The sequence below is a fragment of the Protopterus annectens genome, chromosome 4.part0 (assembly GCF_019279795.1).
Source record: "Protopterus annectens isolate FY-2018-M chromosome 4.part0, PAN1.0, whole genome shotgun sequence".
NCBI lineage: Eukaryota > Metazoa > Chordata > Ceratodontiformes > Protopteridae > Protopterus > Protopterus annectens.
The window spans coordinates 1,465,397,883-1,465,419,965 of NC_056733.1; the positions used below are offsets into that span (position 1 = coordinate 1,465,397,883).

Genomic DNA, 22,083 nt, shown 5'->3' on the forward strand with positions numbered 1-22,083 from the left:
TTCTTAAGGCAAAAATCAGTTAATTAAGAGTATACAAGTTGTTTTTCAGATATGGAAGGAAAGTTGAAATGGGACAAAAATGGAGGTTGTTGGTGCAGGAAGGAACATGGGCTCTAACATTCATTTCCAGCATGATCAAACTTAACTTTAGAATGAATGAAGCTTATGAGTACAGCTTTCTGTTTGAGGCATCTGCTCATATATGGAAGGACAACTTCCTTTTTTGGAAAAAACATTTGCGCATTTGCAGTAACACGGTTAAAATGAAAACGTACTTTTTTTTTTTTTGCTTCTTGAATGTTTTTTACTGAACAAAGTCGTCTACGAAATGTGACAATGGTTCAGTCATGCAACTGCTTAAGATCAGCTTGCCAAACATTAATGTATGTATGTAAGCTGCAAGCTGGAAAAAAGAAGTTATGTACTCACCATAACGTTCTGAGTAGGTAACTTCATTTGTCTGCAACTTGTGTGTATCGGATCCGATTCGGATGGCCAAGCATGAACTAGAGCGTCTCTGAGGTCTTCCCCTGGTGGGGGAATCAGAGCGAAGAACTCGCTGCACTTTGTGTTACAAGGCAAGGCGAAGAGATCGCAGCAAGGTTGACCCCATTCGAGGAAGATTTGTTTCGCTACTGCTGGGTTCAGAGACCACTCGTAAGGTGAGAGGATCGTTAGACTCAACCTGTCCGCCAAGATGTTTGACCGACCCGGGATGCGCGTTGCTATGAGAAAGCGGTGGGTGGATATCGCCCATTCCCATACTCTCATTGCCTCCCTGCAAAGTGGATAGGATCTGGTTCCACCCTGTTTGTTTATGTACCAGACTACAGACATGTTGTCTGTTTGAAGTGCAATAGTTCCTGGAGGAAGAAGGGGATAGAGAACCTGCAAAGCTAGAAGCACCGCCCTCATCTCCAGGACACTGATATGCAGTGAGGTCTCTGTGAAAGTCCACGTGCCTTGGACGGATCTGCTCATGCAATGCCCCCGCCCCACCCGAGGAGAGATGCGTCCGTGGTCACCGTGACTTGGGGAAGGGGTATAACGAAGGGGCGGGCCTTCTCGGAGATCTCTGGAGCGGAGCCACCAAAGAAGCGACTCCCTGCAAATCCTGCTGCTGGAATAGGTGTAGACAGGGGGTGAAAAAGAATGGACCATTGAACTTGTAATGTCCATTGAAGGATTCTCATCTTCAGGCGAGCGAAGGGCGACAGATTGATGGCCGCTGCCATGGATCCCAGGGCCCTCAGGAATAGTTCCGCTGGGGGAACGTCTTTGGGGGGGTGACCTTGGGGAACCTTCCCCTTCCTCTAAGTGTGTCCTCTGTGAGGGACTCGGGTGAGTCCAAGTGCCTCCTCCTGCACTTTTGTTTGTGAGAGACCTCCTCGGGGGGCTGTCCGAAGAGGCCTCACCAACAATGTCCTGTTCCTCTACGGGAACAATCTGGGACGTAGGCGCAGGCTGTCCCTGGGGCCGGATGATGGAAGACAGGCCCATCTGAGTGGGAATGGCGGGTGGATCCGTAGCAAGAGCCTGGGGCCTTGAATCTCTCAAAAGGACCCTCTCCAAGACGTCGAATGCAGAGGGTGAACTGCTTTCCCTTGGATCCGAAAACAGTCCCATCGGATCCGACGTGCGGACCGGCGCCGAAGGTGACCCGATTGGATCTGAAAGGGTAGTGTGCCCCGACCTTAAAAGAGCCGAAGTCCCACTGACCCCGAGAGCTCGGATCCAAAAACGGATCAGACAGACTTGAGGGTACAGTCGGCGCAGAAGAAAGAAACACTGTCGGCGCCGACCCTACCCCAGATCAGACAGCTCAGAACCCCGAAAGCGGGTCGGAGAAGGAGCAATGGGGGCGAAAAAAGGTATCGAGCTCCCCCCCCCAGTGGGGGGGGGGGGCAGGAGCACCCCCATCTGCATCTGGGCCTGGAGAAATCGACGCATCATCCGGTCCATATCTGCGTCCGATAAACTTCTCGTGGATCTAGATAAGGCCACCGAAGCCGGCCGGGAAGGCCGCCTAGACGACCTCAAAGGTGACTGGGTCTCCTCGTCTGGCTCCGGGAAGAAACGTGGGGAACGGAGCCGGGAGGGGGAAGGCCCGGTGACCTTAAGGAGAGAGGCAAGCTGTTTAGACGGTGGTGCCGAAGGGGTCGAGTCGGACCACCTCTTATGACTGCGATGCCTTTCTTTCTCTCTCTCCCTATTGTTTTTATCCTTCTTTCTGCCGTCCCTTTCCTCCTGGGCCAGCGAGGGAGGTTGAGTCCCGCCCAGGGGATCAGGAGAGGCAGGTGGGGCAGCCACAGCCATGGCTGGCGCCACCGAGGAGGATGAAGCAGAGTCCGGGGGCAAAAGGCCCGCCAGAATAAGCTTCAACATCCTATCTTTCAAAGCCCTGGGGTTGAAGGCTGCACAAATAGTGCAGCCCAAGGAGAGGTGCTCAACCCCCAGGCACAGGACATACAGAGAGTGTGGCCATTCGCTGGGGACAGCTTATGGCCACACTCGGTACATTTAGAGAAAATGGCTTTAGGGCCTTCAGCCATTATAGAAGAAAAAAGAAAAATAGGCCCACAAGCACACACCTTCACACAAGCAGAGGGGGGAGGGGAATAAATCTAACTTAACCAAAAGTTTAAAGAACTACCCAAAAAAGGCTAAAAAGATAAGAGGAAGTTCACACACACAAAGTTAGAAAAAGTTTGACAGAAATTCAAGATTTAAATGCTAAACTCACAGTACTACACTCGGAGCTCGTTCTGAGAAGCTTATAAAAGCCATGGCAAACGAGATCTGGGGGTTAAAGGGAGATGGCAGGACATTATGGGTAGGGGGAGGAGCTTGGATCTTTTGGCTTGGAAAGCTGCCGGCTCGGATTCGATACCCACAGGTTGCTGAGCAAATGAAGTTAACTACTTCAGATTATATATTCAAAAATCTGTCACGAAGACTAAGTGAAAATAATACCATCTTATCAGAATGATTGGCTTATCAATTATTGCATGGAATGTGAATCCTTCTTGTCTGTACCTAGAATGCCAAAGTGTACTGAACTGTATTAAGACGTGTAAGGTACAGGTACAACTAGCAATGCTGTAAGAAGCATTAGGGAAATGAGCAAGTGAATTTCACAAAGAAAGGATTTCAGAATGGATATTCAGCAAGGTATCGATGACAAATGAAAGGGGGTTAATAATACCAATTGTGAGAGGGGTTCCAATAATGGCAGAAGAGAAGAAAGATAACAACTGACAGAAGGAAGACTACATTGACTTGCATTTGTACTCTTCCTTAAACTACTATTAAAAGGGCTTATGCAAATTATGGGATAGGTAATTAGCTTCCACCAGGGATGATTATTCATGGGCTGGGAAGGAAACTTAATATGCAGTTGGGAAAATGTTTTGGGGGAACCTAGAAGTGAAAGTATAGCAGAAGAGGGTAGACTTCTGAAGAACTATATGAGAATACTTAGAATGGAAAATGCAAATTTATTTGCAGTAAACCACATACAAGTTGCATATTATTCCCCAAGTTACAACAAATGGGTTTGACTGGACAGAAATTACATTTCACATGCCCATGGATACTTAACTGAAAGCTTAGAAACACATACAGGAATTACTCCAAATGCTCATAAAAACAAATAAAAAAGATAGAGGGTAAACAAGTAAAAATGAGACGTGTGTTTTATCTATCTATTAAAAAGAAATGAATGTAATTAACAGGTAGAATAAACGAATCAAGAGCTGTTATGGAAGACAAAATTTATACTGAAAGGATAGAGGAGGAATGAGACAAAATGAAAATGGAGTTCAAGAATATGGTAGAGCTGAGAGGGAAAGTAATATAGGAAAAGTAAGAGGAATTAAAGGGATTATTAAAGATTAACATATTGTAGATGAATGTGAATCTCACAGAACAAATTAATTTAATAATATTCTAAAAGGAGGGACACAGCATCTTGGAAAAAAGCTGTGATGGCTGTCCTATCCTGAGAAGGCAAAGACCCTTTACATTCAATTTCCAAAGGAGAATGAGTAGGGCATACAAAATAATGCATGTTAACTATAAGAAACAATTAGAAGAGACTGGGATACAAGAACTGATAGGCAATACACTAATGAACAATGGATGAGATTTGTATGGCTCTCAAGTATGCAACAAAATACAGGAGGTTAATGGTTTTGCATGGAAGAATTGCATGGGTATTTTTATCCTAAGTAGACTTCAGAGAATTTTTCCACGGGTAGATGACAAATGTTGGAGGCGTGATGGGAAAGAAAGGGGTACTTCGAAACATGTATTCTGAGAATGCAACAAGGTAGCAGATTTTAAAAATTCCCTACAGTGTGCTTTGTCAGAAATGTTAGCAGAGCAAAATATTGTAACTAAGGAAATTATTCTTTTGAATTTGGATATAGAAAATGAACTGCCTAGGCACAGTAAGGCCCTACTAAGCTTAATGGTGTTGCTTGCCAAAAAAAAAATCAATTACTAGAAAATGGAAATCAAAATCTAAACCAGTAGTAACTCAATTATTGAATGTTGTAAAGCAGATAAAAGAATTGCAGGTGAGATCTTTAGAAAAAAGAAAGGCACAAACTACAAAGAAATAAATGGAATTTGTGGGAACACATGCAGAACAACATTCAAGGAAATCAGGAATTGAGCAATCTATGTAATGTTACAACGAATGACAAATGTTAAGAAAGAAAAAAGAAGTTAAGTCTTACCATAACATTCCATCTGTGTTGTAGATAGTTATTCATTCATTACTGTTAGGACTTTGGTTCCGTCCTCGGAACCGACGCGGCCGTTACCAAGCTCATGCCAGCCAAAAACTCTCAGCTCTCAGTTAAGACCTATCCACAATGCCACTCTCATAGTCTCTTCAGATCGAGTTTGCCCACCATTATAGCATAGAAGTAATAATAGTGACAGTAGGAGGCTCTGTCTGAGCAGATACCTTAACTAATAAGGAAATCCTAAAGTCCACCAGGAGTCCAGGCAGGGGAATGTGGGCGGGAAGTAATGAATGAATAAAGATCTACAATCACAGATGGAACATTATGGTAAGACATAACTTCTTTATCTGATGTTGTAAATCTTTATTCTTTCCTTACTGTTAGGACCGAGTCTCCAGCTACTTGACTCCTGGGTGGCCCTAAGGAAGGACATTCCTGAGCACCACAGAACCAAAAGATGCTTGTCCCCTGGAGGCCAAATCCAATTTGTAATGACCGATAAAGTTATGAGGTCTTGCACAAGTGGCTGCTGCGCAGATATCATCCATAGAGGCTCTGGAATGAAAAGCCACTGAAGTAGCCATCGATCTAGTAGAGTGAGCCTTTATTTTGGAAGGTAAGGACACTTTACAGATGAAAGTAATGGCGTTTCTGTGTCAAGAAGATAAAGTCATTTTGGAAATAGGCTTACCCAATCTGGGTCCTGCAAAGGCCACAAACAATTGATGCGTTTTTCTAAAAGATTTAGTTTTGTCCAAGTAGAAACAAAGTTGCCTATGAACATCGGGGGTATGCAGAAGGTATTCCCCTCTATTTGAATGGTGAGGAAAGAAAGCCAGTAGGTCAACAGATTGATTAATGGAAAACCCAGAAATGCCTTTGGGCAAAAAGGAGGAGTCAGTACGTAGGGTCTCTTGACACTCAAGTCCTGCAACTCAGTCTTCTCGCCGAGGTAAGGGCTACTAGAAGCGCAGTTTTCCAAGACAAAAAATTTATATCACAGGAGTTAGAAGGCTCAAAAGGAGGACTTAACGACTGAAGCACCAAAAAGTCAAGTCCCATGGCTCTATAGAAGGCAATAGCTGCTAAATGCACTGTAACTGTCGATGCTGAAGCTCCTGCGTGCAATAGGGTAGTCAGGTATTGTAGGATCTTCTGAACAGGCATGGAAAAGGGATCTATGTTATGTTACTTGGCCCATCTAGAGAACCTAGTCCACTTACTAGAAAAAATGTTTTTGGTGGAAGGTTTGTGCGAAGCCAGAAAAATCTCGCGAACAGGAGATGAAATACGAGGTAGCCTGGCAATCATTGGAAGTGGATAAACCAAGCTGTGAGCTTGAGGCTGTGTAGATTGGGGTGAATCAGTCCCTAGGATGAGACAGCAGACTCTGGGAATGATCCATTATCCACGGACTATGAATCAGGTGAGGCCATAGGAAAGGGAACCAGACTTGAAGGGGGCAATAAGGATCACCTTGCTTCTCAACCTTAGAGCTTTCTGGAGGAATTTCGGAATGAGGGGAAATGGGGGAAAGGCATACAGCAGACCTGGGGGCAATTGTGCACCAGAGCATCCCTCGGTGACTCCCGCTGAGGAAGTATCAGGGCAAAATAGCTTCTGCATTTGTTGTTTAGGAGAGAAGCAAACAGGTCGCAGCAAGGCCTGTCCCAACGGTGGAAGATCTGATCCGCTATTATAGGATTGAGGGACCACTCGTGAGGCATCAGAATGTTCCTGCTCAGATTGCCCGCAGTAAGACTGGAACTCCCAGGAATGTGCGTTGCTATGACAAAGCGCTTGGAAGCTATCACCCAATGCCAAATTCTCATGGCTTCCCGACACAGGGGGTAAGACCTTGTTTGTTGATATACCAGACAACTGACATGTTGTCCGATTGAATTGCAACTGTCCCGGAAGGAAGGGATGTATGGACCGCTTGCAACGCTAAGAGAACTGCCCTCAATTCCAGGACATTTATGTGCAAATTGGCCTCCATAGAGGACCAGGTGCCTTGGACTGTCTTTTCCTGGAAATGCCCCCCCCCCCCCCGGGAAGCGTCCGTGGTCATCGTGGCCCTGCACTGGGGGAGACAGAATGGTCGAAACCAAAGATTTGATTCTGGCTTCATCCTCCAAAGCATTTGTTTCTTGCAAAGATTTGTAAGGCGTATCATGTGGCTGAGTGGGTGAGTTAAGATCGATCATTATGATGACAGGAGCCACTGCAATAGTCTCATGTGCAACCTTGCCAGTGGTACCAAGGTAATGGTTGCTGCCACAGAGCCCAATAGTTCTAGTACAAGGCATGCTGGTACAAATGTCTGCGGGAGGAGGACTTTGAGCCGGTTTCTTATTTTTGAAAGCCCGTGAGGAGGGAGGGAAGCTTGACAGGACGTTGTGTCGAAGATTGCTCCAATGAATTCTGGTGCTCTTGATGGGGACGTGCAATTTCTCCATGTTGATCGTGATACCTCGGCGAAAAGCAAGGCCGAGTGTAAGAGAGACTGACAATGAGAAGATTCCTGGACGTGACGGTAAGGAGACAATCATCTAGATATGGAAACACCTGTAATCCTTGTAGTCAGAGATGAGCTACTACAACTGCCAAGCATTTGGTGAACACTTTGGGGGCTGTCAAGAGACCAAAGGGCAGTACCCTGAACTGATAATGATTGGCTCCCAGCCAGAAGCAGAGAAAACTCAGAGAGCATTTGTCCACCTTTATGTGGTAATATGCATCCTGAAGGTCTATAGAACACATCCAGTTGTCCTTCCCCAGAAAGAGGAGGATGGACTGTACTGTGACCATCTGGAATTTTTGAGGTTTGATGAATTTGTTTAGAAAACTGAGATCCAGGATTGATCTCCAGTCCCCTGTCCTTTTTGGCACTAAAAATAACCTTGAGTAAAAGCCGGATCCTCTTTGGTCTGGTGGGACTGATTGGATGACTCTTTTTCTTAGCAGCTTTTCGATTTCTAGGGCTGCAACCTCCCTCTGACCAGGTGGGACATCGGGGATTAGTTTCACAGGTCTGGGGGGGGGGTGAGGTCAAAAGGGATATGATAGCCTCTGGATATTATCCTCTGCACCCACGCATCCATTGTTACAAGTTGCCAGGGCTGTAGGTGCAGGAAAAAACGACCCCCGACTGCTTCCAGGGGAAACCAATTGGGTGGCTGTTCAGGATTGCTGGAAGGGTCTGCCAGAGAAGGAATCTCTAGCTCCCTGGTTACGTGGACCCCCTCTGCCCTGAAAGGTGTGTCTTCCAAAGGAGATACCCCCTCTGCCCTGGGGGGGGATTGCTACTCATGAGTGTCACAAAAGGATCTTTGGAACTTTTTAAACCACAATTTTCCTCCCCTCTGATTCCTGGAGTAGGACCTCTGGGGGGGTGGAAAAACATATGCCCACAGTGGACAAGGTCTTTCCATCCTTCTCACTAAGGGAAGATTTGTCGACAGGTGTGTTGACAAAGGAAGATTTAAAGGGGTCCATAAAGTCACAGAAACACATCCAAGGATGCAGTCTCATAATGATGGCCAATGCGGCTGCTCGAGCTGCCCCCCTCGGTAGCGTGAGAAATCAAGCGAGTTTGAGATAGATTCCAAGGTAGCTAGCTGAGAGGCAACAGTATCACGCACCTCCTCAGGCAGTACCTCCACCAAAGAGGCAGACATTTCAGAAATTAGGTCTCTCTGGAAGTGAGTAAAGTGTGCCAGGTAATTCAGCGACCAGATGGCAAAGGTCGCTGAAGCATAGGTCCGCTTCCCCAGTCTGTCCATAGCATGAGACTCCCTGTTCGGGGGATGAACAGTGGAACTATCTTCTGCCAGTTCCTTCTTGGTGGCCGCCATGACCATGGAATCGACTACCAGTTGTTTGGACCAATTGGGCTGGTCTTCTGGGGTGAACAAAATTTTATCTGGCCTCCTGGCGACGGATTCTATGTTGTCCGGGGCCTTCTAGGCACACTGCACAATAAGTCCAATGAGCTCATCTGCAGGTGGGGCCATCCAGGAAGTAGATGGCCGAGCACGGAAAGCCTGCAAGAACACCGATTCCTCCGAAGGGTTGGATGGCTTCCAGTCTCTCCTCTGCTTGAGGATCTCGAGAATGTCTCTAAATGAGACGTCTTCCAGGAGAGACTATAGGGACCCTTCTCCCTCATCACAATCAGGGTCTTCAGTGATGGATTCCTCATGGGATTCAAGATGCTTCCTCTTGCAAAGTTTCTTCTGGGGTGCCTCCCCAGTGGGATCTTCTGAGGAGAACTCCAGAGAGAGGGTTCCCTTGAAGGGCAAGCCTTGCAGCTCCTGTGCTCGAGGTTCCAGAGTAGAAGGGTGAAACAGCTGCAAGCTAGAGGGGGGTTCTGGTTCCGATGCCAGTGGTGTCAACTGCGAGCCTGTTGAAGCAAGGACCCTCTCCATCACCTGGAAAGCAGGCCCACCTGAAGAGAGATGGAAGCCTGAAACCAAGAAGGACGACCTCGGAACTGGGGTCACACCCCACCCCGAGGAGCCCACCTCCAGGTGAGGAGTTCCAAGAAGACCGGCAGCCACCAGGAGAGCAGTGGCCATAGACGGCGCCACAGAAAAACAAATCTGTGCCAAAATAGGTGCCACGGTGCCGACATCCCAATCACTGCTCCAGTTCCAGAGGAGCCATGGCGCCAAGAGTAAATCGGTGCTGACAGGGAAGCCTCCACTGTCTGCGCCGAGACAGTATGTACCAGAATGGCCATCGGTACCGAAGTCTCCGAAACCCGGGTGGAGGTCGGAGGAGGATAGACAGGAGAATACGCCGTGAAAGCTTCTGCTCCAAGGGGGAGGAAAGACCTGGTCTAGGTGGTTAATCCTCTAGCTGCCAGAAGCTGGTCCACAACCCTCACTACATCCTGTTCCAAAAGATTCCTGGTGGATCTGAAGGATGCTGCTGATGGAGAGTCTAGTCTTTCAAGAAAGGGACTAAATTGCTGTCCCAAAAAGGGGGCATATGAAGGAGGATATCTAGTTCTTGGAAGGTGCTCAATCTTCGGAACTGAAGGAGTCATTTCCAGAGGAGCCGTGCATGACATTGGCACCGTGGCTGGGGAAGGTGTCGATGCACCTGCCTCTCCAGACCATTCTGTTTATGTTGCAGTACATGTTGAAGTCTCTGGACCGGGTATTTTTAATACCAATTGACTTGCAGATGTGCAGTAGGTCCATTAGCCCTGGGTCTGTGGATGGTTTATAAGCCAGGGATAGGCTGCCTCTAAGTAGGATGTATGAGACCAAGTACAGCAATTAGGCTTATAAATAATATACCAGTACTTTCCCATGTCATGTCCAGTCATCAGGTTACTATTCTGTAGCAAAGACAAAACTTGGGAAATGATGCCTCTCCATCCTCAAAATTTCCCACATCTAAACCCTCATAGTTCAGTATCTCACCCATTCTGTGGAAAGACAAGAAGGTTCTTAAACCCTACACTGATCGCCTACATTACACTGACCATGAAACAGTGGCAAACCCCTCTGCAATTATGCCAAGGTAAAGAACAAATAATTATCCCAGGGATAAAAATTCAAAGGGGGGATATTCCAGGGTTACTCGCTGTCACCACCTGCTATTCTGCCTTGCCCTTAATCCATTAAGCTGTCTACTTCACAGCTTAGGCCATGGCTATAATTTGGCACCTAGAAAACAAAGTGTAAAGACTTTTCTCATCTTCTCTTTGTTGATGATTTAAAACTGTATAGTTCATCATCTTCTCTTTGTTGACGATTTAAAACTGTATAGTTCATCAGATTTAGAACTTAAAGTACAACTGCAAGTTGTCAAAACTTTTTCAGATGATATAAGAATGTAATTTGGTCTTGATAAATGTGCAAAAGCAACCTTTAAAGCTGGAAAACTACAGCATCAGTTTGGGGCACGAATGTGATATAAAACAACTTGAGCAAGAGGGAATATATAAATATTTGGGAACTGACGAAGGATCAACAATAAAACATGAACAAATGAAAATAAAACTTAGTAAGGAATACTTTAGAAGACTTAAATTAATCCTGAAAACAGTGGTGACATTTTGGAACAAAATCCAGGCTAAAAACCAATTTCTCTTCCTGTCCTAACTTACAGTATTGGAGTGATTAACTGGCTCCAAAACGTGTTGGATAGATTAGACAGGAAAACAAGAAGGATTCTTCATGTTCACCAAATGATTTATAACAATCAGTGCATACCAAGATTATATACTCCCCGTTCTGAAGAAGGGATGGGCCTCCTTGAAATTTATAGATCTGCAATCCTGGTACAATACACATACCTGCTGACCTCAGAAAACCCAAACGTAGTGAAAAAGCTTTGAAACATAAGGAGAATAAATCTAAGATGACTTCTCTGCTTAATCTAGCAGAAGCATATCGGCATCAAGCAGGAATGGAAATCAATTCTGAAGTAGAAAAACGAGCAGTGACTGAATGTGCCAAAAAAAACAAAAGAAAGACTACAAGGTAAAGGACCAGATGAGAAGACAAGAAATGTGGAAGATGCATAAATATAGTTGCAAGTACAGAAAACTTCTGGAAGAACATCATGTTGATCAGGAATGAAAGCAGGAATGATTAATGAGAGGCGAATTCAAATCAAGAGATGAAAGGCTAATATTGGCAGCCCAAGATAGTGGGCTACGTACATGCTGGTTTACAAAATCCATTGAACATGTGGAAGAAACAGACAAACGTAGGAATTGTAAAAGCAAATTGGAAACAGTTGCACACCTCGTTGCTGGTTGTGACATACTAATGCTAGAAGGACTGTATACTGAAAGGCATAATAATGTGGCAAGACTATTACGGTAGGGATTGTGCAAACATTATGGTATTGAAGTGGCTGAAAAATACTGGAAACATGAGCCATAAAGCATCATAGAAAATTATGAAGTTTACATCACATGGGATCACCCATTACCAACAGTTCAAAAGATAGAGGCTAGAAAACTGGATACAGTGGTCCATGAAAAGAACACAAAAGTAGCACTGCTCACTGAATGACTACAGTGTCTCACGGACAGAGAGATACAAAGTCATAAAATATCAGGATCTGAAGGCAGAAACGAGAGCAATGTGGAAGAAAGATACTCAGACAGTTCCAATAGCAGTAGGAGAAATGGATCTTATAAAAAAGAATCTACAATAGTATTTAGAAATGTTACCAATACACGTAACCCCATACGAATTGCAGTCATTACTGGACAAATTGTGAGTACTGCAAAGAGCACTTTTGTCTGCCATCAAAGATTGAAACAACATTAATTTCATGAACTTTAATCGTACTTTGACTTAGGAATGGGGTCCATTCCCGAAATGGAATTAGAAACCCAAAAGAATGGGAGAAATTAAAAGGGAAGGAGAAAGAGAAAAACTGAGTTACATCCCCCAACACACATCATAACACCAGTCCTTGGCTTATTACACAGCATGTTTATGTCTGTAAACACATACTCTTGACTCCTCTTGTAATTCATTACTCCAAGTTTACTCCCCTCTCCTGGCTGAACTGCATTTTACAGTTCCATACTATCGCACTTTATCCTCTGTGATCTTTGGTTCTACTCTGCGGTTATGTTTTTTAATCCCTCTTTCTGGACTACAACCACACACAGACGGTACTTTACAATCTTCCATGCCTGGACTATAACCACCACTGACTGTACAGAAAAGGCAGGGTCTTGCACATCGCTACATTAACCCATGACCCTTCCGTTTACAAAGCAATTTGAATGTAAACTCACAGAGCTGTCCTTAACCACATCTGAGCTTTTACATGAAAAGCAGACATTATACACAATATATTACTTCAAGTTGCAGCAATGCTAAGGTTACTTCAAAGATATTGACACAAGTTTGCAAGCAAATGTCTCACATCTATGGGGCAGGGGAGGTGGGCTGCAAGTTAAGAACACAATGCAATTTCCTTACCTGTGCTTCTCAAGTTCATTGTGGACATTCCTAGAAATAACATGAAAAGCAATTAATTTCATCACAAAAGAAAATCAAAACATTACCACTTGGCAAAAGCAGCAATTGCAAAATAGGCAAACAGGTAACTGCAGTGTACAGAAAGTATTTTTGCAGTGTAGTTCTACTTTCTGCACAATGCCCTAGTTAGTACAAAATTAGCAACAACTATATCTGGGAAAGTGGCAATTTGCTTGTCTTCAAGGAAACAATATTCCTCAGTACGAATGTCACTGACTGTTACTGCAGGCATCAGTGCAAAATGGACACCCTCAACAACAGCAGTTTGATTATCTCAAGAGTCAGTGAGAAATATGAACGCCCCTCACCCTAGCATCAAAATAGAAGTGAATAAGACAAATATAATGGAGTAAAAAGCGTTACCACCACACACTTTGTGACTTTCAGGGTGGTAAGGTAATGTAAGTTTGATCTGGAACCCAATGAGTTTAAAGCAGTGGAGAAATTCACAAAGAGAAAATGGTCTACAGGAATTTGTACAATTATCCATTCTACAACGGAGTTATTCAAAAAGCAAATAAAAGAATTTAAACATCTGTATAAAATGTTTACACAAAGTACAGCAAGCTCAGAAAAAAATGTTTTGCTGTAATCTGCAATAAACAATTCCTCCCACTTTTATGACACGGAAAAGGATAAAGATCAGCTCATTCTACTCCTCAGAATCGTGGGTTACAATGCAGCAAGGGCCACGGCAAATGTACAAAAGATTCTAGTGATACTGAGTTGTAGCATCACTGCATATACAAGTAAACAATTCAGTGCATTCTATGGCAAAACTAAGCAGGAAAAATTATAGTCGCATATCAATAAAATAAAGCGTATATACATAGCATTTACTTAATTTATTCAGTTGTATTTTACTGAGTTATTTATCGGAGAAGAACCTATTTTCAACAGAGCGATGTAGTGGAAAAAGTTGTATAAATATTGCCAGTAGAATGATAAACCAGACTTTACACATTACTGTTAAGCATATGCATGAAAGATCAGCTTTTTATACAGAAACACCTGTAATTATTCATAAATTACACAAAGCATGAATAGTGTGCTTGGCAGACAAAGCACTTTATCACAGGATGCATCTGCAAAGTTTCTTGGAGTCCTCAAGTTTCTTTCTTATCTAAGAAAACAACTCTATTACTTTGAAGTGATATATGTATAGTGTGAGTTACAAATAAAGTGAATGACGTAACAAAATGTAGAGGTAAAACAATGGCAACGTGAGATGTGTTATTTAATGAAAAATATTAGAATAGTTAAAATGAGGAAGGCCTGCACAAAAAAATAGTAAGAATAATCAATAAAGATAAAGTCATGTAGAGATATGCAGGACAGAGCGCTATGTATACAGTTTTGTAATACAGGAGCATTTCTAAGGGGTGCCTTTCAGTATGTCGAGTTTCAGTTGGTTGACTTGTAGTATACAGTCTGCATTACATCGAACTGCACTATATCGAAGTAGGTAGACTCAAATCAACCATGTAGATCTTGTTGTAGTTTAGAAGTTTAAGTGAATCTGTTTGATTTAGCTAAGCATCTTGTACTTGTGGTGTTTTGGGGGTTGGTTTTAGTAGTTGCAGAGTACGTAGATCAGAATTGTTGAGGCCGTTACAATTGTTGGAAGAGTTTGGTTAACAACTACTTGGGGTTTTAGTGCAAGACCCGTAACAATGCGCTAAGGATTTTTCAATTTTCTCCATGGAGCAATCTCAAGAGTTGGTATATTTAAGCACAGAAGTGTGAGAATGCAAGGGGCTTTGCCTCCTGCAAAAAAAAAAAAGTGTTGTGTGTGGTTTATTTTTTGTTTAATTTTGATCTTTTAAGCTATTCACTTTTTGAGTTTTGGTAAATTGCAAAACTGAAGCTGTGAATTTTAACTATGCAATATAGACTCTCAGTACACTTACGCCAGGAGGTTAGAACACAGAACTTTCGGACTGAAATGGGATAGAAGTTTTTAGAATAGCTGAAATACTAAAAGTGTGGTAGATAAACAATACAAGTAAAGAGTGAAAAAAAAAACAGTGAATTAAAATATACAAGTAGAACTATTGCTGTAGAACTAAGCATTTCTAAATAAAAGATAAGTTATGAATTAAGGTTAAGTAAACGCAAGTACTGGCTGTATCAGATAATATGATGCATTTATGTAACACGTTGCCAAATCATGCAATTGCACATCTGCATTTCCAATAGCCAACCATCCACTGTATTACTTCATGTTTAAATCTTGGGATTTAAGTTACTGAGAATTTTGTAGGCAAAACAGAAATAAGTGTTGTTTTTGTTTGAAAATTCCAGCCAGTTTTGTTGCATCCTGGAACTGCTGTTTGGTTCCTTCTCTCTTTTTCACAGCAAGTTGGTTCAAGCAGTTGTAATTTATTTCTAATCTAGTCAAATGAACACAGACATAATTGATCTCTGCATTTGCTTTGGGATGAGGAAATCAGCTGCTGAGCTATACTGCTAAATTTAATGCACTTAAAAGCAGAAGATGATACTACAGTTCTGACCTGTTCTATGCCACAGTTACAAATCGAGGTTATACTGAATGTGTAATTAATGTCTGGTTAATTTCTCAGAAGTGAAACCATTTTGCTTTAGTTCACAAGCCAGTTTTTATGGTGGAGTAAATCAGTGCCCAGACATATGGAGAGGGGAGTTGTTGCCATATTGCATAAGCTGTGCAGTGGTTCCATATTTTGTTTATAAAGAGTGCTACCACTGATCCCTGGGGCACACTAATGTGGATATTGGCATATTAGCAAATAAGGTTTCCACCAGACTACCTGTCGATATGCTGGTTAGGTAGTTTGTCAGCTATTATGATGGTTTCTTGAAGACCACAAAAGACAAGTCTTGAGGTACAAAACTTTTAAAATATAATGCAAATATAAGCACACACTTACAACTAATTATGTGGCAGAAAGGTATTGACAAATATCCTTGAGAATCAGTTTTCCAAACAGTGTACAACATCTTTGATGGAGACAACTGGAAGGTGACTTTCGTTATGGATTTTTTGTAAAGCTGACCACCCTTTCCCAATGGTTAACAGAGATGCTTAATGCCATATGTACATTCTGTCACAAAGGAACACACAACAGAGAGCACCCCTGCAATACCAGGCTACAACTCTTAACCACACTTTTCGGCCACCAAACCAAGACCGAAACACTAAAGGTGGAGGACTGTCCATACTCATCAAGGATATTCACCACCTCCACTCTAGTTGCCCACCACAATGCATCTGAAATTTTCCAGGTGCAACTAACACTAGGTAAGACTGCAATCCAAATTGTAGCTTGCTACAGATCCCCCACTATGCCCCAAAATTCTCACTACACCTTTCTAAATATACTGAAAAATATTAAGATGCAACCAAACACCCTAATACCGGGGGATTTCAAATACCCAGCCATTAACTGGGAAAACTACTCGGGTACCAACACCTTTTCCCAATGGTTCCTGGAATTCATAAATACCAATGCCCTGGATCAAGTAATCCATTGTCCCACCAGGGGCTCCAATATCCTAGACCTGGTCATTACCAACATGGGAGATAGATGCTCCACACCAGTGGTCACCCCCTCATTGGTCAGGTCTGACCTTAAGCAAATCACCCTTGACATCCACATCCCACCCCCAGTAGGGAAACCTCCGTAAAAAACTTCTCCAAAGCCAACTTCATGCTACTTAAATCAAAAGTGACAAACTTCATGGCACCCATGCAGACGGGAGCTGAAAGTTCGACTGATGAAATCTACACTAAGGCACTGTAAGAGCACATCCACTCGTGCATGAATCGTGCCATCCCAAATAGAACCAAGACGCTCTTTTCCAAAAAAAAGGAAGCCAATCTGGTGGTCCCCTGCCATAAACAAATGATACAACGGAAGGAAGAAACTGTTGCAGAAAAGAGGAAAATCCCAGAATGCAAAAAACTCCCTTAACAGCCTCAGTAAGAAGCTGAATTCCTCCTAAAATCCTCCAAAGCTAGTTACGAAAATAAAATTGCCAAAGATTCCAAAGACAACCACAAGGCATTCTATAGTTATGTCAAGAATCAAAATGGCAATGCTCAGATCTGCTCTGCTCTACAACAGAATGGCATTAAATATACTGATCCCAAGGATATTGCCAATATCCCTGGCAGATCGATTTAGTGCCAACTTGTTACCCCGCTCTCACCCTCTAAACGACCCATCTCAATACCAAAAGATTGCCAAATTCCAGCAATCGCGGCCACACAGGTATAAACCGCACTCTCCAAAGCTAAGAATACAGCATCCATGGGACCAGATGACATCCCGGGCTGTGTACTACATGAACCACAAAATGAACTGGCACCTCACCTAAGTGTCATGTTTAATCATAGCCTCACCTCAGGCTTCATGCCCACCGAGTGGCGCACAGCTACAGTTATCTGACTCCACAAGGGGGGGGGGGAGGGGGAACCACCTTGGATCCCGGGAACTACTGTCCTATCAGTCTGACGAGCCTGATCTGCAAGGGCATGGAATGCATTATCATGGAACTTATAAATAAAGACATTGGCAACCTTCAAACACTAGACCCCACCCAGTTTGGGTTTGTGAAGGGACTATCTTGTCTCCTGAACCTGACTGACTTCTTCGAATCAGTCTCAAGAGCTGTGGACGAGGGTAAGGCGGTCCACACAGCCTATCTGGACCTCACCAAGGCCTTCAACACCACCCCCCACTCTGGAATCATAGATAAACTTACTAAGCTGGGCATAAATCCCTACGTCACTCGATGGGTTGCCAACTGGCTTACTGTAAAAGTAGCCGACTCCAAATCCAGCTCCAGACAAGTGGAGTACCTCAGGGTTCTGTCCTGGGACCGCTCTTGTTTGGCATCTACTTCTCTGAAGTACAGGCCAACACTAAGGGACTCTGGCTAACAAAGTTCGTAGATGACTGTAAACTGGGAGCCATTATTGAATCCCCAAATTATATGGATATTCTACAAAAGGGCCTTACAGAAACAGATGCTTGGTGTCAGAGCCATGGGCTCAAGCTTAATGTCAAGAAATGTACAGTTATCCCCTTTGGGAAAAAACATGTACTAATGAATTACCACATAGGTGGCAGTACACTAAACACCGAAAGTGTGATGACAGACTTGGGGACACATGTGGACAGTGGTCTCACCTTTGATAACCACATCTCCACAACAGTCAGGAAATCTTTCTATGTGGCACACCTCATCACTAAAGACTTTTCATCCAGAAAAAAGGTCATTGTCCCACTCATCCCTCATTAGACCACTTATAAAGTACAATGCCCCATTTGGTATGTACCTCACAAGACATCTGCAACAGCTGGAAAGGTCGCAGAAATACCTCACTAAAAGAATCACAGGCCTAAACCAGATGCCCTATGCTGGCCATCTAAAAAAACGCCAGCTATACTCTGTGGCATATCGTTTACTCAGAGACTATCTCTGCTTAACATACAAGGCCATGTCAAACTCTGAGCTGCTGGACATGCTCCACTTAAAGAAATCCCAATCCCACAGAGCCATACCCTCCAGGGATCTAAACCTTGTCATCACAATGAACAAAACATGCTGGAGGCATAGGTTCCTGACCCAGAGACTCACCATACTCTGGAACAGACTGCCCATACATATCAATCAGAGCACCTCCTTGGCCCTCTTCAAAAGGAGCCTTGACGATTGGATGGGAGATAGGAAATTCACCTCGGGGATCACGTCAGTCGCCCTGCTAGACAGGGGTCCAGGGAAGTAAATATTGTGGGAAGAAATATCTGGGGAATTGTTTGACTAGGCTTGTATAGGCCCTAGGGTCGATAGCTAAGTACAAACCTATGAACAGCAAAAAGAAATGTCAGATGTCAGCCTCTGTGCAAAATTATATCTTACCTCCTTTGCTTAAGGCCATACTGCCTCTGATCTAAGAGAAACAAACTCTAACCTTGTGCCTACACACTGAAACTGAGAAATAAATGAGTCTCACTCTGGAATCTTAACTTCAAACATAATGGGACTTTCAGTTTTTTAAGTGATGTCAGGAAGTGAAAGAAAACTGGAAAAATTCTTGTCTGAGATGAAATGAATACAATTTCTTAACAGTACTGACGGTTACAAATGGTGCCAACAAAGGCAAATATGACCAATAAACTGTGCTGTGAAATGCAGCTCTCTCCATTTTCCAGTACTGGAAGTTACTGTGGATGTAGATGATTTTGTACCTACCTGCTACCAGGACTGGTATTCACCTCCATTTTTCAAAGGGGTTGTACTATAAGACTATAGTACACATTCTGGTAATCTCCCAGTGAAGTACCTCGCAGGATGCGCAGTAGCAAAGCCCGCCCCGGACATGCCTCCTAGACTCACACTGTCATGTAATTGTTGAAAAACACAGTAGCAAAGCCCGCCTCCTAGTAACCCTGACAGCTGTCTGCTGTCACATTTATTTCGAACGCTAATTATTTCAGTGCTAATGTTGTTCAAAACAATAGCTAGATGCTCTATTCGTGTCTTTTTTTTTGGCTTTCTTCCGTAACTCTTACTGGTAGGCTTGAAAAGTTAAAATCATTGTAAATTGTCCGACTTTGTAATGAGAGGAATTTGCGTTAACTTTAACTGAATGATTAGTTTAGTTGCGATGAAGTTTATTTGCAGTGGTTATTTGCAGAGTTTGGAGCTGCGAATGTCGTGGACTGTGTTTAAAATCCGTGCAAAGAAATGGGCATTATTTTGCAAAGTCCTACTGGAAATATTCATTTGTGTTTGTTAGCTGCGGTTTTGAAGCAGTTGGTGCTAAATATGCTGTGAGGCTAATCAGTGCTCATTTTGATTTTTACTTTCAATTCGACAGGGTGGGATGGGTTGATGGTCTTTGCAGGCAGCTTGGTAAGCGGGGCGAATGACCGTAATAGTTTTATTATTGAAAGTGGGTATAGGTAAACGATCCATGTTAATTTGGGTTTGTGGCAAGTCTTTTTACACTGGAAAACTTATTTTTCTGTGGGGGACCTGTTCTGTGAATATTTACGTACAGTTAAAAGTGATTCATTTTTAGTACATTTTGTATGATGTCATGCTTAAGTCTTAAGAGGAGTTATAATTCGTGTATTTTTGTAACCTATGTTAATCAGATGTACGACGACCTGCCAGTCACTGTGGACACGCCCAAAGCTGCGCAGTACCGCAGTTAAAAGTGATTCAATTTGAGAACATTTTGTATGATGTCATGCTTAAGTCAAGTTATAATTCGTGTATTTTTGTAACCTATGTTAATCAGATGTACGACGACCTGCTGTGGACACGCCCAAAGCTGCGCAGTACCGCCCGCGAGGTACTTCACTGGGAGATTACCCACATTCATAACCTAGACAGTCTGAACTATATAGGATGATACATTTCAAGAGGATTCAACAAGATTTCCACAGATTCAGAAGTATCTGGTCCACATCTAACAGTTTCAAGGGTGGACAGTGGACATGACCAATGATTAACAGCAAGCCAAGAAAACAGTGTACATGTCAACACTAAATCCCACCCAGTAACATTAAAAATGTGCAGCTCTTATCTGCACTGTGTTTACACCCTAAAACAGACTAGTATCCGAAAACATCATGTTGTAGATTTGCCAAACAACACAGACCTTACAAGTATATTTTATCTTCCTTACCTCGTACTTTCTGCATTCTTCCTTGTCCTTCCTCGGTTTCTGTGCTCTAAACTTCTTTTACCAACAAGAGGCAAAACAGAGGCATAACCATGTTCGGATTCTATGAGGATAAAGTTTGTTAACATGAAAAAATGCAAAATGGCACAGTATAATCAGCTATATTAATATAAAAACTGAGGTATGAGAATGTTTACTCAAAAAATGTTGTGCCATGAAAAAGTTATATTAAATAATTAAATGAACTTGCTGTAAAATGCATCTGGAATAAAATATTCCAAGTTTTATGACAGAAGAATAAATGAACGTTCAGGAACTATCATTACACTGTAACATTCTGTTACACTGAAAGATACAGTTCTTTTACAGTACAAACACAAGTCCTTGATGAAGCAAAACTAAAAAGCATTGGAGTTCCTGTCTTATTGAAGCAGTCGCAATGGCTTGGGAAGCAAAAAGGTCGGGTACAGATTGAAATTTGTAGTCAACAATAACACTGATACTCGTTTGCAGGCGGTCTGACATCACCACCACAGAAGGCAATAGCTGAACTGACTTCACTTTACTTATGCGTACTTTACACTACACATTTTTCGAAGGTATAACAAAATTTGCGAACAAGGAAAGTTGTTTTGGCGCCAGGTCCTGCCAGTCAATACACAGCCAAACCTAGACAAATCCCCTCCCCCTACACAGCATCTTCCCATACAAAGCAGTGATGAAGGGTCCACGACTCTAGGTTTAAACACATCACTTGTTGTAAATGAGATACAATTCCATTGATCGCTATTTCACATCTGGGAAAACAGGGTGCTGTAACACGGCTACCATCCAAATTATGCAACAACTCATCTGCTCACTGCAGTTATTGCCAAATACCTCCAATCAATCACTTTTGACTGCGCATGCAATTTTTATGATCAGGGAATTTTAAGCAACGCAACTTCACCATGTTCAGATTTAAACTGCTAAATAGAAAGCGAATCATTTTTCTCGCACCGTACCTCTTTTAGACTTCATTTCCACGTACTCAACAGCCTTCAGTAACACTTGAATATTCTGTCTCATAAGATTCTCCATGACGTTTTTATCCACCTGCAACTATAAACTACAGAGTAAATATAACAAACTAATAAACTCCTACCACTGAGTAATAACCTACCGCAAAGTAAACGGACTACTTTTGCCCGAGTAACACACACAAATCACGTGACTGCACCCAAACTGGGCGGGGCACTACCTAGACACACCTCACTGAAATATTTGTTTGGTTCTGAGCTCTGCCCACAAAAAACACAGTGAAAGCGCCATTATTAGTGTGGCATGTACGTAGTGAAGTGCACAATATTGTACGCTGGGATTTGACGAGCAGTGTTTAAATGTAACTCCAGCGCGTTCGTTCTAGTCCCAACTCAATTCTGTTCCTCCTACCGTGTCTTACTTGTCATCTTCCTATCACAAGAAATCCGGACGATGCCAAAACTAATGGTGGGACAAAGGCCCCCAAAATAGGGACAGATTTTAAATATTACTCTTTTAAACTTTGAAAGTTGTTAGAATATCAGGATTTCAATTAGCATACATATTCTGAAGGATATGAAGCCGGAAACTCAAATCC

The 22,083-nt window shown here is 42.9% G+C and overlaps 1 protein-coding gene across 2 annotated transcripts in view; it reads right to left on the minus strand.

The window, feature by feature from the left end:
- MXD3 (MAX dimerization protein 3) overlaps positions 1-21,678 on the minus strand; it is a 167,230-nt gene extending 145,552 nt beyond the window's left edge. For both annotated transcript variants that reach the window (XM_044069309.1, XM_044069308.1), the window contains exons 1-3: positions 21,470-21,678; positions 20,469-20,568; positions 12,722-12,751 (exon numbers count right to left, since the gene is read on the minus strand). In XM_044069309.1, coding sequence (XP_043925244.1) covers positions 12,722-12,751; positions 20,469-20,568; positions 21,470-21,545 — 206 coding nt within the window. In that variant the 5' untranslated portion in view covers positions 21,546-21,678. The remainder of the gene's footprint in view (positions 1-12,721; positions 12,752-20,468; positions 20,569-21,469) is intronic.
- Between the last annotated feature and the right edge of the window lie 405 nt (positions 21,679-22,083).